The 14,605-nt window shown below is 46.5% G+C and overlaps 1 protein-coding gene across 1 annotated transcript in view; it reads left to right on the top strand.

Annotated features, from left to right (window-relative positions):
* Window positions 1-2,781: 2,781 nt before the first annotated feature.
* The window catches only part of REPS2 (RALBP1 associated Eps domain containing 2), a gene marked incomplete at its 5' end in the record, with an annotated part of 103,755 nt that continues 91,931 nt past the window's right edge, over window positions 2,782-14,605 (top strand). The window contains one exon of the mRNA XM_084279655.1: window positions 2,782-3,027. Within this exon, the coding sequence (XP_084135781.1) occupies window positions 2,782-3,027 (246 nt within the window). The remainder of the gene's footprint in view (window positions 3,028-14,605) is intronic.

Genomic DNA, 14,605 nt, shown 5'->3' with positions numbered 1-14,605 from the left:
AAAAAAAAAAGTAAAAGCAAAACAAGAAAAAAGCATCTGTGTTTATTTGCAGTGAGAGGTGTGGCTGACACAACAGACAAGACTATTGTATTTGGGGACAGTGGGTGTTTCCAGTATCTTCCTGCCATGATTCACCTTAGGAAAACTTAGAGGAACTGAGGCCAACGCATAAGTAAAGGTCAAAGGATGCCCAGACATCGGCATCGCAAGTACTGAGCTGGTCAGTGATCAATAAGCACCTTCAAGCTCAGGGAAATGCACAACTAGCACAAATCATTGACAGTCTTCCTTGCTTGCCCAGCAAAACACCTCTGTTGTTCAAGTTCAGCTGTAAGACAGCTGTTCCTCTGTAAGCGAATTTGAAGATATCATTCTATTTTCCTGATAGGTGTATAATTTAATATAGTGATAGCTCGGTAAAGCCCTGTGTCATCTCCATGTGGCTGGTACCATGCTCTCTGACCAGCATCTTCTACCTGACTGCAGATACAGGAAAAGGATGGTGACATCACAGGACTCTCCAGGTGAAGAATCATTCACTCTTTGCTCTGCAGAGTCTTCTCAAGAGGACTCACTCAAGTAGCTCAGTAGTCTGAGCTGCTATTAGGGGTCTTTGCCACTTTAAGTTGGGCTACAGGATTCAGTTTCTGAAACATACTCACCCTCCTTCCAAAAGATATATTTCAAGATGAGAAAATACAGTCCAATGTCCCTAAAGGAACAAAGATTTCCCTGTAACACTTTTGTCCTTAAACACAGTCATCAATTATTCAGCCATCAATAACTGCAACTATCAACCCTTTCAGTGTTAACATGGAGAACAGACACAGATTTCAGATTAGAGGAATTAAAGTAGAAAGAGTAGTTTTAAAAAGATTTTAAGAAGAGATAATGGGTCTTGGTTAACAAGGACGGAGGTGATGAACTAGCAAATGTTTTTTTGGCTTTACAGACCATAAACTAAACTGATAAGCAATTTCTAACTTAATATTTTCCAGTAAAAAATGTTATGTAAAATGATTAAATTTGCACTTAATATTTTGCCAGAATTAATAGTAAATGACCACGCTGCCAACCATGTCCTGGGCTGCATCAAAAGGTCAGGGAAGGTGATTCTGCACCTCTAATCAGCTCTCTCCAGTTCTGGAGTCCCCAGCATAAGAAGGACATTGAACTGTTGGAATGGGTTCAGAGGAGGGCCAATGAAGATGATCAGAGCACCTCTCCTACGAAGACAGGCTGTGAGAGTTGGGGTTGTTCAGCCTGGAGAAGAGAAGGCTCCGGAGAGACCTTATCACTGCCTACCAGTACCTGAAGGGGCCTACAGGAAAGCTGGAGAGGGACTTTTTTGAAGAGCATGTAGTGATAATATGAGGGGACATGGTTCTAAAATGGAAGGGCATAGATTTGCTATTAGGAAGAAATTCTTCACTATGAGGGCAGTGAGGGCCTGGCACAGGCTGCCCAGAGAAGCTGTGGCTGCCCCCTCCCTGGCAGTGTCCAAGGCCAGGTTGGATGGGGCTTTGGGCAACCTGGTCTAGTGAGAGGTGTCCTTCCCCGTGGCAGAGAGTTGGAACTAGATGATCTGTAAGGTCCTTTCCAGCCCTAACAAGTCTGTGATTCTATGATTCTATGTAAGAAATGAACCATTTTGACTTCCTAAGCCTTTTGTATTTAGGAAGATGGCTAACAATGCTCACCATGTGTTGCTGACCATACAGGACTGTGAGCACACAGAGGGTAATCGGTTTTCTTCTGGGCCAGGCTGCACAGGTCAGCACCAGAGCCACCATGGAGACACCTCTTCGCATATCATCTGTGTCCAGGAGAATCACCTTCAGGCTGATGACCTCATTCCTTGAAACACATCAGAGAGCTGCTGGCAGGAAAGGCACTGAAAACCAGCGCGAGACCCACAAGCGGCCTCTTCACCCACAGATTCCCAGCCTTCCGACCCCCGGCTGTGACCCACCTGACTTTTCAGGTGGGGCTCGACTTGCAAGGGGAACATTTGGAGTGTTGGCAGAGAAGTAATAAGGAGGAACCTTGTCTCTGTAAACACAGGGCTCTTTCCTCTGCAAAATCGACAGTTGCAGGGTGGGAGGCGAGAGACTGAGCCCCTCACCAGGGTGCTGGAGCAGGGCTGTGCCAGTGGGGCAGGTATGGGAAGCCCAGGAGGGCTGGCAGGGGCATGGTGGGGGTGGCAAGGTGAGTCACGCAGCCGTGTGAGGGGTTTCGACGCCTCTGCACCCATCCAGCTGCCGTGCTGAGCCCATGGGGCTTCCACGGCACACTGGCGCTCTGCCCCACACTGCACCCACATCCCGCGGCTGGTGACAAGTGCTGGCGGTCGGCGCCTAAAAGATTAAAACCACACAAACTCGTGAGAAATGAAACAAGGAGAAGGAGCCGGGCAGAGGGCAGGGCAGGGCCGAGCCAGGCGGGCGAGCAGGGCAGGGGAACGGTGAGGGGCCGCGGCCGGCAGGGTCCCGGCGCGGTGCCGCTGGGTGCGGGGCGGAGCGGCGGGTCGAGGCGGGGCCGGGAAGAAGAGGAGGAGAAGGAGGAGGAGGAGGCAGCGGCGGGAACGACTCCCGACCGCGGTGTGGGCTCTGGCGACCGGGGCACTGCGGAGCCAGCACGGCGCCTGCACCGGGCGGGGGGCGGGTTCTGCACCTTCCCCGCCGCAGCGAGGCTCCGCCTCACGCCCGCCCGCCACGCCTCCCCTGCCGGCGGCGCGGCACCCGCTGCCCCACCGCGCGGCTCTGCCTGCTCCGCCCCGCCATGGAGCAGGGGTCGGTGGGGGGGTCCGCCGCTGCCGCCGCCGCTGCTGCTGCTGGCACCGCCGCTACGGCTGGCACTACTGTCGCCGGTACCGGGGGGCTGCTTCTGCCGCTGAGCGAGAGCGAGCAGCAGCGCTACTCCGAGCTCTTCTCGCGGTGCTGCCCGCCCCCCGAGGCGGCCGCCGGGGGCAGCAGCGTGGGCGAGCTGTTCCGGGCCTCCCAGCTGCCCCCGGACACTCTGCACCAGGTGGGTCGTGGGGCGGCCGGCTCGCCCCGAAGTTGCGGGGTGCGGCGGCGGGGGAGGGGAGGGGGGAAATCCGCTCCCTCGCCCCTGCGGGAGAGGGGGGCCGGCTTTGCCTCCGCCGCAAAGTTAGGGGCTTCGCGGCGGGCCGATAGCCCGGCTCCCCTGCCCTCCCCTGCCCTGTCCTGCCCTGTCCTGCCCGCGGGTTCGGAGCGAGCGGCGGCCCCGTCGTCGGCGGCGGGGCACTGCGGGCGGCGGCGGAACGCCGGGCGGAGCGGGGCACGGCTTCTCACCGCAGCGGCGCGGGTGGCGGGGTCTGTGGCGGCTTTGTGTCTCTTGCCTCCTTCTTCTTGTGGGTTTGTGGGGACCCCCCGCTCCAGGCAAGCGGCGGGATCGGTGCGGTTACGGGGGTAGGCGGCGTCCCAAGTCCCACCATGGGTGCGGTGGCACGGGGCGTCGCTGGACGGAGAGTAAGGTCACGCGTAGCCCTCGAGCGGCCGTACGCGACCCCCCCGGGCCAGGGTGGTAATGCCACCGCCTGCCTCAGAACGGCCCCCGGTGCCCTGCAGCCGGCAGCGGCTGCCGAGCCGAGACGGACGTGCGATGCGCTGAATTCCTGATATATATATATATATATATGTACACACACGTGTTGGTTTTTTTTCCTGAGCGTTGTTTCTGTCGGTCAAGTGCCGTCGTGGCGTTTGTACGTCTGTCCTGGAGAGCGAACACATGTAGGTGGGAGGCGAGAGGCTGCTGGTCCCTGAGCGCGGCAGGGTCCCAGAAGAGGCTCTCCTGGCAGAGGCCGTGAGGCAAAAACCCTCCTTAGCCCTGCGGAGGAGCTCGGTCAGGGTGCAGGAAGGTTCCTGCCGCCTGGTTTCCAGTGAGGGGAAAGAGCTGGACTTGCGGTCTCTTCCACCTGTGGATTAGTAATTCGACTGACGCACGGTAGTTGCATAATACTCCTGGCAGTAAACTAGAGGTAGGGTGACCGTGTTGGGGGTTTATTTTTATTTATTTTGTTCTATGTAGTAGCCTTAAGGAACCCTGTTCTTCGGTCGGCTGTTATTTATCAAGCAGGGGTGGGGGGGGGAAAAAAAGTCTCATGGAAATTGGGCACCGCCAGAAGGTACCAAACTTCTACCTCAGTGATGGCTCCAGAGGTGCACAACAAAAATGTTACCTGCCACAGTAGAACTGCTTTGGTTTGAGCCAGGTGGCAGCTTTGGTCTTGCAGGTATGTTGGGAGGTGAAAGTAGAGATCTTTGCGTAGATCTAGCACCAAGGGAAGGTCTCTTGCGAAGAGAAAGAGACCTCATTTTAAATAAATAAAGAGGCATGTTTAAGAACCGTCCTAAAGCCCTGTGAGGAAACTTGTGTGCTTTGGTATTAGTCACTTCATTTTCCGAAGAAGGATGGAAGAAACCTCTTGTTTTTGCTGTGTAGTTCCTTACCCTACCAGTCAAGTGAAATTTATTACTGTATTATAGCCTTTTTTGGGAGTCATTTTGATAGTAATGGGCATCTTAAGCCTGGAAATTTTTGTTCTTTTTTTTTTAAATGTTCTTGCTTTTTATAATTTTAGATTATTTCCAGGTATATTTATGTTGTGAGGAAAATGTTACTGGGAAACAAGCCTGTAATTGGCTTCAGGAATATTCAGATAATAAGGCCTGTGGGATCTGGGGCTGTTTCTCTTTTTCCTTCCCGCCCTCCCCCTCTTGTTTATATGGCATTAATCACAGTGACGTTCTGCTCTACAGCTAGAGCTGTCCTCAAAACCTACCGCAGCCTGGTAGTCTTACTAACACCTACTGGAACTTAAGAAAAAACTGAATTAATGTAATGTGTTTAAAGAGGAGGAAAAACAAAAAAAAAGGAAATGTTGATTTTTTTTGGTGGGGCAAACCCCACAACATTGAGATATTTGCTGATATTTTGTCTTTAATCCTCTTCCAAAGATGCAATGAACAGTTTCTGGTTAAAACCCGCTGCCATTGTAACAGTTATGGGAACAAGACTCATGGTATGTGTGTTCTGCTAGTTTCAGAGAACACCAGTTTTAAGCAGAGGCAGCTTGTTTGGGTTAAGATAACATTTTTCTTTGAAATAATTGTTGACCATAAAACCTATTGGTGGTGGTTTGTTTTTGGTTTGGTTTGTTTTTTTTTTAATGTGTTTTTAAATCCCCATCTGTCACAATTAGTGCTTAGTGTGCAGGCACCCCTACCGACCCGCAGAGAAATGGTCATACTGAGTTTTGCCATGCCAGAAATGAATTTGGACTGGAAACTAGTCCTGGATTTCTACTGTGCAGATCCTGCACAGTCCAGAAGGTACTTAACGCCATTCCCTGGACCTTGTGTGGGCTGCAACAAGTTGCAGCTATGGACTGCTTTTGTAAGAGGTGTGCAGTTTGCAGCTCTCTGTACTCAGGGTGTTCATTGAGGAGCGCTTTTACAGATCCCCATGCTTCTAGAACTGGCATTCAGTGCCACAGCCAAGTCCTGGACATGTGCAGTTGTCTTGGGGGACTTGAACTTGCGTAGGAAGTGGGCCACATCTCACTGAGATTCCTTACGCAGTCCTTGAGCAAGGTTTCTTGTTGATCAGGAAGGTGCTTACAGGGGTCAAGGGGAATCTCCTTCCACCTTCCTTAACTGTCATGGCGGAGCGTGTAGTGCCGGCAGCGGTCGTGTGCGGGCGCCGGGGCCGGCGGACAGCTGTTGGATGTGGCAGTTCCTGGGGGGGGGACAAAGCAGCCGCGCGTGCTCCCGAGCTGCAAACGGGCAAAGGTTCTGTTTGGTTTAAGGCTAGTTGGCGTGATCCGAGGGGTTGTTTAGATGCAGGAAGCAGGTAGGGGACGCGTGAGCGTGTGCCAGAAGAGGAAATGCTGGAATAAACGGGAAAAAGTCCAAGAGCAGCCGGGTTGGTAGGAGCAGATGGCTGCACCCGAGAGTCCCGGCTCTTGCTATAAGAATGAAGTGATTGAACGCAGATTCATTAAGCCCAGGCTCATTAGAAGCCAGCTATTCTGCTGGGTGGTAGGGTACGGCAGTGGTTGTGCCGATCTCACTTTCTTTAAAGAAGGGGTGGAAGAACGAACAGGGCAAGAGCTGTTTCAGGGCTGGGAAAATGGTTGGAGTTAGCGCTGAAATTAAAAACACTTCGCAGGGTGGAGAAGGGCATGACAGGGCCAGGACAGCGTGGGGTTTGGGGACTTGTATCAGTATCTCCCTTGCCTAAAGGCTGTATGGTGTGGTTAAAGGCCAAACTGTTAACGTTTTATTTAGACTTGCGCAAAGCCTGTGGGAGATCTTTCACCAGGAGCTTTTAAAGTAACTCTGTAAAACGTCTATAATCTCGTGCTAGGATTGGATTGTGGGGTTTTTTTGGTTTTTCTTTTTTACAATGCTTTTGTTAATGGAGGAAGGAACAGACTATCCCTGTGTCATGGAGTTACAGAGACTGTCAGAAACAGAACAACCTGAATAGCACCACCCCGATTTACATTTACTCCTTATGGTTAGATTGCAAATAGTGTTCCTTATGTTTTGGCTCCTAGTAACGGGGGGAAAAAAACCCTGAATTTGTACAAAAGGAAAATCCCTAAAAAAATAAATGTTTTGAACTCACTGGGGCCACAAAAATATCACTGAAGCAAGCACAATCCCACAGCACACTTGGTTACGTAGCTCAGTATTGATCTGTCAGGGGAGATCTCTACAAGTATAGCCAGGACTGATGAGTCTGTTGGGGTGCCAGTAACGCTTTGTTATATTTATGCTCCCGGAGTGTGTTGGGATGTCGGTACCCCAGAGCGAGCACTGTGCCACACGTGTCAGTGGTGGCTGGTTTGCCTGGTCTTGTTTTGGGCAGTCGCTTTGCGACCCCATGTTGAAGCCATCCGCCAGTGAGCACAGCTCCTCGAGTCAGGGACCCCGAAGGGCATCTGTTACCTGTGCCACATGCCGGTGGGCTGTCATCTGCCTGGATTTCAGATAAAATAGCTCCTTACAGAGTCATTGCCCACCGATCAGCAAAGGAGAGGTACCTTGTGCTGGTTTTACTGTTTGTCTGTATTGCTGTGGTCTCTGAAGACTTTTGTCTGAGAAATGACGGAGCAGGCTATGGATTCAAGATTTACACTGAAATGCTTATACTTACTTGATTAATTCTCACTTGTCCGCCCGATGCTATCTTTAATTCCTGTTTTTATAAACCCCAGTCTTACTTGCTGACTTGTGCTATCAGCACAGAGATCAGATTTTTTAAAGAAAAGGCATTCTTCCCTCTGCAAATGAACATGCTGTGTTATTTTGAGCTCTGAGGATGGCAAGGACTAATTGTGAGACACTGGAGCTGCACAGACACTGCATTTTTAACTGGGATTCTCCTTCCAGCTTTGTGTGAATAGGGATCTTGCTTTTCTTCCACAGGCTTCGTGTGTTAATTTGTGTTTACTGTGTGACTTGTCTCTATAGTTACAACTCTACAGTTTAACCATATTTTTCTGTTCAAAAAGCAGAAGTGTGAATAGATTAAAAAAAAATAAATTGCCAAGTTGATGTTTCTTTGGAGAAAAGCCAGTAAGGGTGGGCTTTTCTATACTTTTTCTTTAATTCCATAAGCGTAAATTGGTACCTGCATGATAGCTGGGGTGGGATTAACTGTCTGCCTCAAATAGGCAGAAAAGAACAAGAACCACAGCAGTTAAAATAGGAGCTTTTTTAGTGTGGGAAGTCTGGACCGATGGTAAAATTCGCTCTGTTGTGCCCCTTGATGGAATCTGGCACTATGCTAGTGCTGGAAATGTGAGTTAACCAACTGACTAGCAGTATGTCCATCAAAAGGTGATGTTTGGTATAGAGCACATGAGGATAAGTTCCATCCTACTGATATCTTTGAGTCAGGAAGAATCAAAATTGGGGGAAGATGTTTACACCTTCCTGGGAGCGGTACAGCAAGAAGAGGAAAGGAAAATTGGTGTTTCAATATCAAAAAAATCTGCCCAGAAATCTCCAAACTGTCATTGCCTTTTTACAGTCACAGGCAAACTTGTGTTTATGTAAGTAGGGACACGCAAATTGCAGAAGTAAAAAACATAGTGGTATTATTTATTTTAAAAATAAATCTAAATTATACCAAGGCCAAGAGTAAAACTTCACCTGAAGCAGTCTTGATATATTACATTTTGGGGGGCTAGGGGAGGGTAGAAAGTCCTGGTATGTCTTTAAGCTATTGTTTATCATGTAAACTATCATTTAGTGGTCATTACTTAAAAGATTAGTAGTTCTGAGTGCCTCAGTGTTGAGATATGCAGCAGAAGGCTTGTGGAAACTGTTCCTTCCCGAGCGTATTTCAGTCACTCTGCACAAGCAGAGATTCCTGGCCCTGGTCGTCACGGGTGTGCAGTGGGATGGTCAGAACTAGCCTGGCCAAGGCCTGCGGCCTTCAGCACTTCGCCCTCATTACACCTGAGTGTGAACCAGGTAGTTTATTTTGTGGTGAAACGGTGCTTTGCCGTGCCAGCGATTTAAAGTAGACCTACGGGAGGGATGGAGAAGAAAGATCCCTTGCCATGGAACTGAGGAACTCTCTCTGTGAGAGATTGCTGCAGTATAAAGCAGTGATGATAAAGAATGAGTTTTATTTTTATTTAAATGAGTAGGTTTGTCATGGTGCTTATGCAAAGGCAGTGGGTTCACCAAACAGTTGAGCGTAACCTCTTTTGCTTCCATCTGCAGCAATATCCTGTTGGTGTCCTGATTCCTAGATACAGGTCGGTCGAGGCTGTCCACAGTCCGTTTTGCAAAGCAGATGGAATAGGCAGAATTCAGCTGCTTCAGTGAGGGAATCTAGCGCAGACATCCCTCCAGCCCCACCTTGCCCCTGCAAAAGAGGGTTTGCTGTGAATTTAGCTGAGCTGAGCTGAAAAGCTTAGCTGAGAGGGGTTTATGAAAGGTGGAACAAGCATTTCTGTGACAAGGAATAGGGATAAATAATCTATTCAAATTTAAAACATTGTGAATCGAGAGACGTGTTTGATACAGCATTTGTAACGCAAGATTCTTTGATGTATTAACATCTAAACACACCAACGGTATGGTTAAATAAAACATTAATGAGCAATATGTTCTAGTTCAACTTTTGAAGACAGTCAAATGGTTGAACAGCTGAGTCAGTAGATAATTAACTAGAAAAAGTTGCTGGAGTAGAAAACCCGCTGAGGACAAATAGTAATCCCCTTTTCCTGAACGGAGGGAATGTTTTCTTTTTCTGGTGTGTTCAGGAGCATAACTGGGTGTCCACTGCATCAGACTGGGAGCTCTTGGGAAGGACATGGGTTTTGGTTTTTTTGTCTTTCCTGTGGTTTAGAAGCAGTCATGATGTGGAAGGATATGGGGGGCACACGATGAGATCCATTCGTTTGGTCAGCTGGTAGGACACAGTGTCCAGAAATAGTCACCTAAATCAGTAACTGCAAATTACACTTCGCTTTTTTACCAAAGTGCTTACAGGATGAAACACTTCTATAAACTTCCAAATGTTTGTGCACATAAGAAATGTGAGGTGTTCATTTTGTAGCAGATGAAGATGGTCTTTGTGTTTTTAAATGAATTCCAGTTTTCGTCTGAATTTGACTTTGCATCTGGAACACGTACCTGCGCAAGTAGGTGTATCTCTTATTAAAGATGATAATGGAGCAAATTGCTTGTGAAATAAAAACTAAGATGTATATTAAGCTATGTGGTTGCTTTAAATATGTTTTAAAATATTTCTTGTTGGTGAAACAAAAAATTATATTAAAAAAAAAAAGCCTTGTTCTAATCTTGACTGGGATGGATCTTGATATACAAAAAATATGAAATTAGGGTTTTATCTCTTCAGACTTGTCTCTTTTCTGCCATGAATCTGCCTCACAAACATAGAGGTTAAGGTGCCTTATGCTACCAATGATTTTAGACTGGGCGGTACATGAGGAAATTTAGGTAGCCTACTATCAAAGCACTTTATTTTTGATTTCAGTGGAGTTTTGTTGGGGTTTTTTCTGCCCCATGCACTCTTCCCCCATCCCAAAAAGCCACAAACGGCTCTTCCAGTAATCTTACCCTTGCATCTGCATAGTCCCGAAATCTGAATGTGCACCTCAGTCGGTCCTCTTCTCTGGCCAGAAGGTGGTGGGGAGCTGCTCCTTTGAGCAGGGCCAAGCTTGAAATGCTGGGCTTGGACCTCCTCAGTCCCACTGGCTTGGTGGCACTGAAAATTTAGAGCTGGCTGATGGGAAGCACTTGGCTGAGCTTCAATTTAAGCTGAGCTTCAGTTTAAGCTGTCTGAACGCGGCCCGTGGTGTCTGCTCGCTCGCTGCGGTATGAGTCATGAAGCTGAATTCTACTTTCAATAGTGAATGTCTGTAGTGTTACATTATTATTATTATTGTTATTAATTTCAAGTGCTTTTTGGCATGTCCTTTTCAAATTCTCTTTTTTTTTTTTTTTTTAATCCTTTCTTCTTAAAGTCTTTCTTTCCACACCAAGAAACATTAGATCAGCTCTGGCATAGGTAACGTTTCACATTTCATGCATTATTTACTTCTGGCATAATTTGCACAAGGGTGTCCTGTGAAAGCCAAGATGATGGTCTTCCAGAATAAAACAATGTGTCTCATCATATGGGAAACATGATAGGAGCTGTGAGCTAACAAAGGCAGTCAGGATTATTTTGTTACCAACAGCCACGGAGCAGTTAAAGGTGAAGTACTTGGAGGTTCTAAATGCCAAACACAAAAATAAATGGGAGGGGAGGCAAAGCCAACTCAATAGCCCGATTTATGAATTTATTAACCTTTTTTTCCCCCTTTCCTTCCTCTTTTCTGCCTTTATAAGAACTTCTGTATGTTTTAATAGTCACGGACTGCCTGGGCTTTGCTGTGTAGAGACAGAAATGCAAATGCAAGTTGTGGTATAAAATGCTGGTGTACTGTGCATGGGCACTGGAGACAGTGTCCTCTTTGACTCTGTCTGATGTTGCTGCTTTGAAGTCCTGTGCTCTTTAGCTGAATTGAGGATGAACACCTGGTTCAGATTCTCACTGGCTGAATGATGCATTTTCAGCACATAAGGTGCAAGCACGTTGGGTGAAAAGGCGATAATTTTAGGGTTTTGTTTAGCGATATGGAAGAGGAAAAAAAAGCAAAAGTCAGCCGCTTCTCCAAGTGATGCGTTGATTCAGACTAGAGGTGAGTGGGGTGTAAGATCACAGAAGGGCAAGAGGTGTCCTCTGCGCAATAGAGTGACAATGGTACACCTTCAGTTAAGAAGTCTTTTGACGCCTCTTCAGTCTTATAAAAATAGTTCATAAAATCCTTCTTTAGTTGAGAGTTAATTAAAAGTGATATTAATGAAGGTAATGGCACAGCTGTAGAGGATAATGTTCGTGTGTTCGTTGTCTTTGGAGGTTGTAGAGAGGTGGGCGATGGTCTCTTCAGCCAGGTGACAGGAGAAGGAACAAGGGGAAATGGCACAAAGCTGTGCCAGGGCAGGTCCAGATTAGATGTTAGGAAAAAATTCTTCACTAAAAGAGTTGTCGGGATGTAGAACAGGCTGCACATGGAGGGGGCTGAGTCACCATCCCTGGATGTGTTTAAAAAAAGGGTAGATGAGGTACTTAGAGATGTGGTTTAGCGTAGGATGGGAACGTTTGGACTCAATGATCTTAAAGGTCTTTTCCAACCTTGTGATTCTGTGATTCTGTTGCCTTGCAAAGTACCTGCTGTAATGTAAGGATCGGGGAAATGAGCTCAGGAAGCATGCGGTGTGTGATAAAACAGGATGGGCACAGGGACCATCAGGTCTTTTCTGGGGCAGCCAGTCTAGAATATATTAGAGTAACTGTGGGAGAAAAGCTTATTCTAAAAAAAAAAAAAAAAAAAGCTGATGAAATGGGAGATAAGTCTGTAAGATGTTTCTGTTTGTCGCAAAAATGCATCTTGTGTCACAAAGTCTCTCTTCTGTATTAGTTGGGTCCTGCTTTGCAAAGCAAAACAAAACCCAGAATTATGGGAAATGCCATAATTTCTAGCAGTCTTCTAGGGCACAAGAGAAGTTGATTTGGAAATGGTTAAAAACATGTAATTTATTAAACTAAATCAAACCACTTTGTTTTGAACTGCTTAGGTGTTAAAGCACTGTCATATCTTAAATACATAAATTTTGTGAAAGAGGATGTTGGTTTACATCATCCCTTGTTCCTTTCTGTTACACTAATTCTGTGTTTGCATGTGGCAGTGATGGTGGCCAGGCAGCTTGTTTGGAAGAGAGGATGTGGTGTCTCATGAATGAGACATCACAAGTGTGTGAAGCATTGAGCATGGAAAATACAGTTTCCATGAGGCTCTGTGGTACCTTTGTATTAAGGCAACCTAAAACAATATATCTCATTTCCTTGCAGAAATTTGAAAAACTCATTGGGAAACTGAGTGGGGTTGGGTTTTTTGTTGGCTTGTTGCTAGTGGGTTTTTTGTTTGGTGTTTTTTTTTTATTTTTTATTTTATTTTACTTTAAATTTTGAGGAAGAAACTCAGTATTTTGCAGTATTTTCAGTTAGTCTGGTTCAAGGTGGCTAGATCTGGTGACTGCCATCTAGTTGGTGAGGATTTGTCAGGGTTTCTGCATGTGTTCTTCATCACTTCTTGGGTATTAAGTCTTGCAGTTTTCAGCAATTTGAAGCACTTTCTGCCTCTGCTTTCAAAATGTCCTGTTTCTCAGTTCTGCATTCTGCTGACATAATTTTAATTATAAAAGACTGAGGACTGGGAGATGCCAAGTGTCCGATCTGCCATGCGGAGTTGTCCGTAATTGATTCTTCTTCTGAGAAGTGCAAAGCAAATAGTTTAGATCTTTGAAGCACGATTTTTTTCTGTCATTGTTGGGATTTGTGGAAGACCTAGATAATTGTAGCTGCTAGAAATGTTCTCCTTTTTAGCTATGTAGATGTGTCCCATATGTTCTGGCCATAGACTCTTCTTTTCTGTAAACTCTGAATTCAATATTAGTGATAAAAAGGGCTCCTGACTTTTTTTCCTTTGGACCTAAAATACAGTAATTCCCTTCTTAAACAGAGAGAGGGAGGAAAAAATGAAATACAAGGCTATGCCAAAGGGACAGTGTGTTTCCATAGATCCTTGTCGGCTGACTTCTAGTTTACTTTGGGGGTTACTTCTGGTTACTTTGTGGGTTTAGTAACTGCAACATTTGTGCCTCCCAGCAGGTTTTTGTGCTTCTGGTACTTCTACCTGGTCCATTACGGTTCTGGTTAGGAGGCATAAAAAACAAGTAGGTTAAAAGTAGTTTCCCAAGATAAGAATGTAAGGCAAGGGGAGACCTTACCTGAGGATGAGGGAGCTGGGAGGTGGTAGGAGCAGGACAGTGGTGAATCTCATTGCAAGTGGTGGTTGTGGAAGAGATTGGAGAAGCTTGAAAGAGTCAGCCAGGTGGCCAGCGTGTGTATTGGGGGATAGCTGGTTTGGGAGATGAGGAGGCAAAAATAAACAAATCCCTGTTGTGTAGTTAACCCTTGTTCTCTGTCATTGAACAATTGAAAAGCAGGAACCAGGAAGCTGCTTGGTTCTGACTTATATTAGATGCTTTAGATACTGTGGTGACGAGCAGGTTATAAACATAAACATGTGCTGCAGATAGAAGGTGAAACAGGCTGGAACCTGGTGACGTAAGGTTGAAAGGTATGCTGAGGCCTGAGCTTGCGTACCGAGGTGTTGAATGGTCTCACAAAAAGCATTTCAATAGCAAAAACCCCCAAAACCTCAGCAATAGCAAACCCCTCGAACCGCCCTCCCCCACCCCAAACCCAAATAAACCACTCCCAAACACAAAAATAACTGCACAATCTTACTCTGTTTTTAGGTTGAGTTTCCCACGAGATGTCACCAAGGTTAGAAACGGAGAGCCGCGGCTTTGTTCTCCACACCTGGCGTGTGACGGACGTGTACCACCGTGACAAGGAGTGTGCTTGGGTTGGGTTGGGGTGTTTTGTGCTTGTATTGTAGCCTGCTGCTAGCCAGGCTTAACCGTGGGCTGCTTTAAAAACAGCACTAAATTACTGCTCTGGAGGTATAGTACACTTATAAAATAATACAGCTGTGAAGTCGTGCCTGTCAAAACATGTTTTGAATGTTGTGAGAGGAAGGGACCAGGGTGGGGAGCCTTGGGACTGATGATGTTAGAGCCCGTGGTACTTCACGGTGGGACAGATGTTGGGTTAACTGGCTGGAGCAAATGTAGTTTCAGAACAAGAGCAAGCAGCTCTGGGTAGTGCTGGTGTTGGCAGGAAAATAATTCTTAATGTTACTTACACCAAGTTATCCATTACTTACCTTTCTCCCTCTCCCTCCTCACCTCCCAGCTGTATCATAGTAATTATATCTTTTATTTGATCTGTTCTGAATCAGGACTGACCTTGAGGAGGATACTCTCCAAAGGAACATTTCTCCTTAGGAAATGCTCGTTAGCTGTTTTTAAAGACTGTGTTATTTACCATGCATATGTTTGATTGCAAGAGACGTTTG

The sequence above is a fragment of the Gallinula chloropus genome (assembly GCF_964237585.1).
Source record: "Gallinula chloropus genome assembly, chromosome: 1".
Lineage (NCBI taxonomy): Eukaryota > Metazoa > Chordata > Aves > Gruiformes > Rallidae > Gallinula > Gallinula chloropus.
The sequence above is the reverse complement of the archived record's forward strand: the minus strand, read 5'-3'. Positions and strand labels throughout refer to the sequence as shown.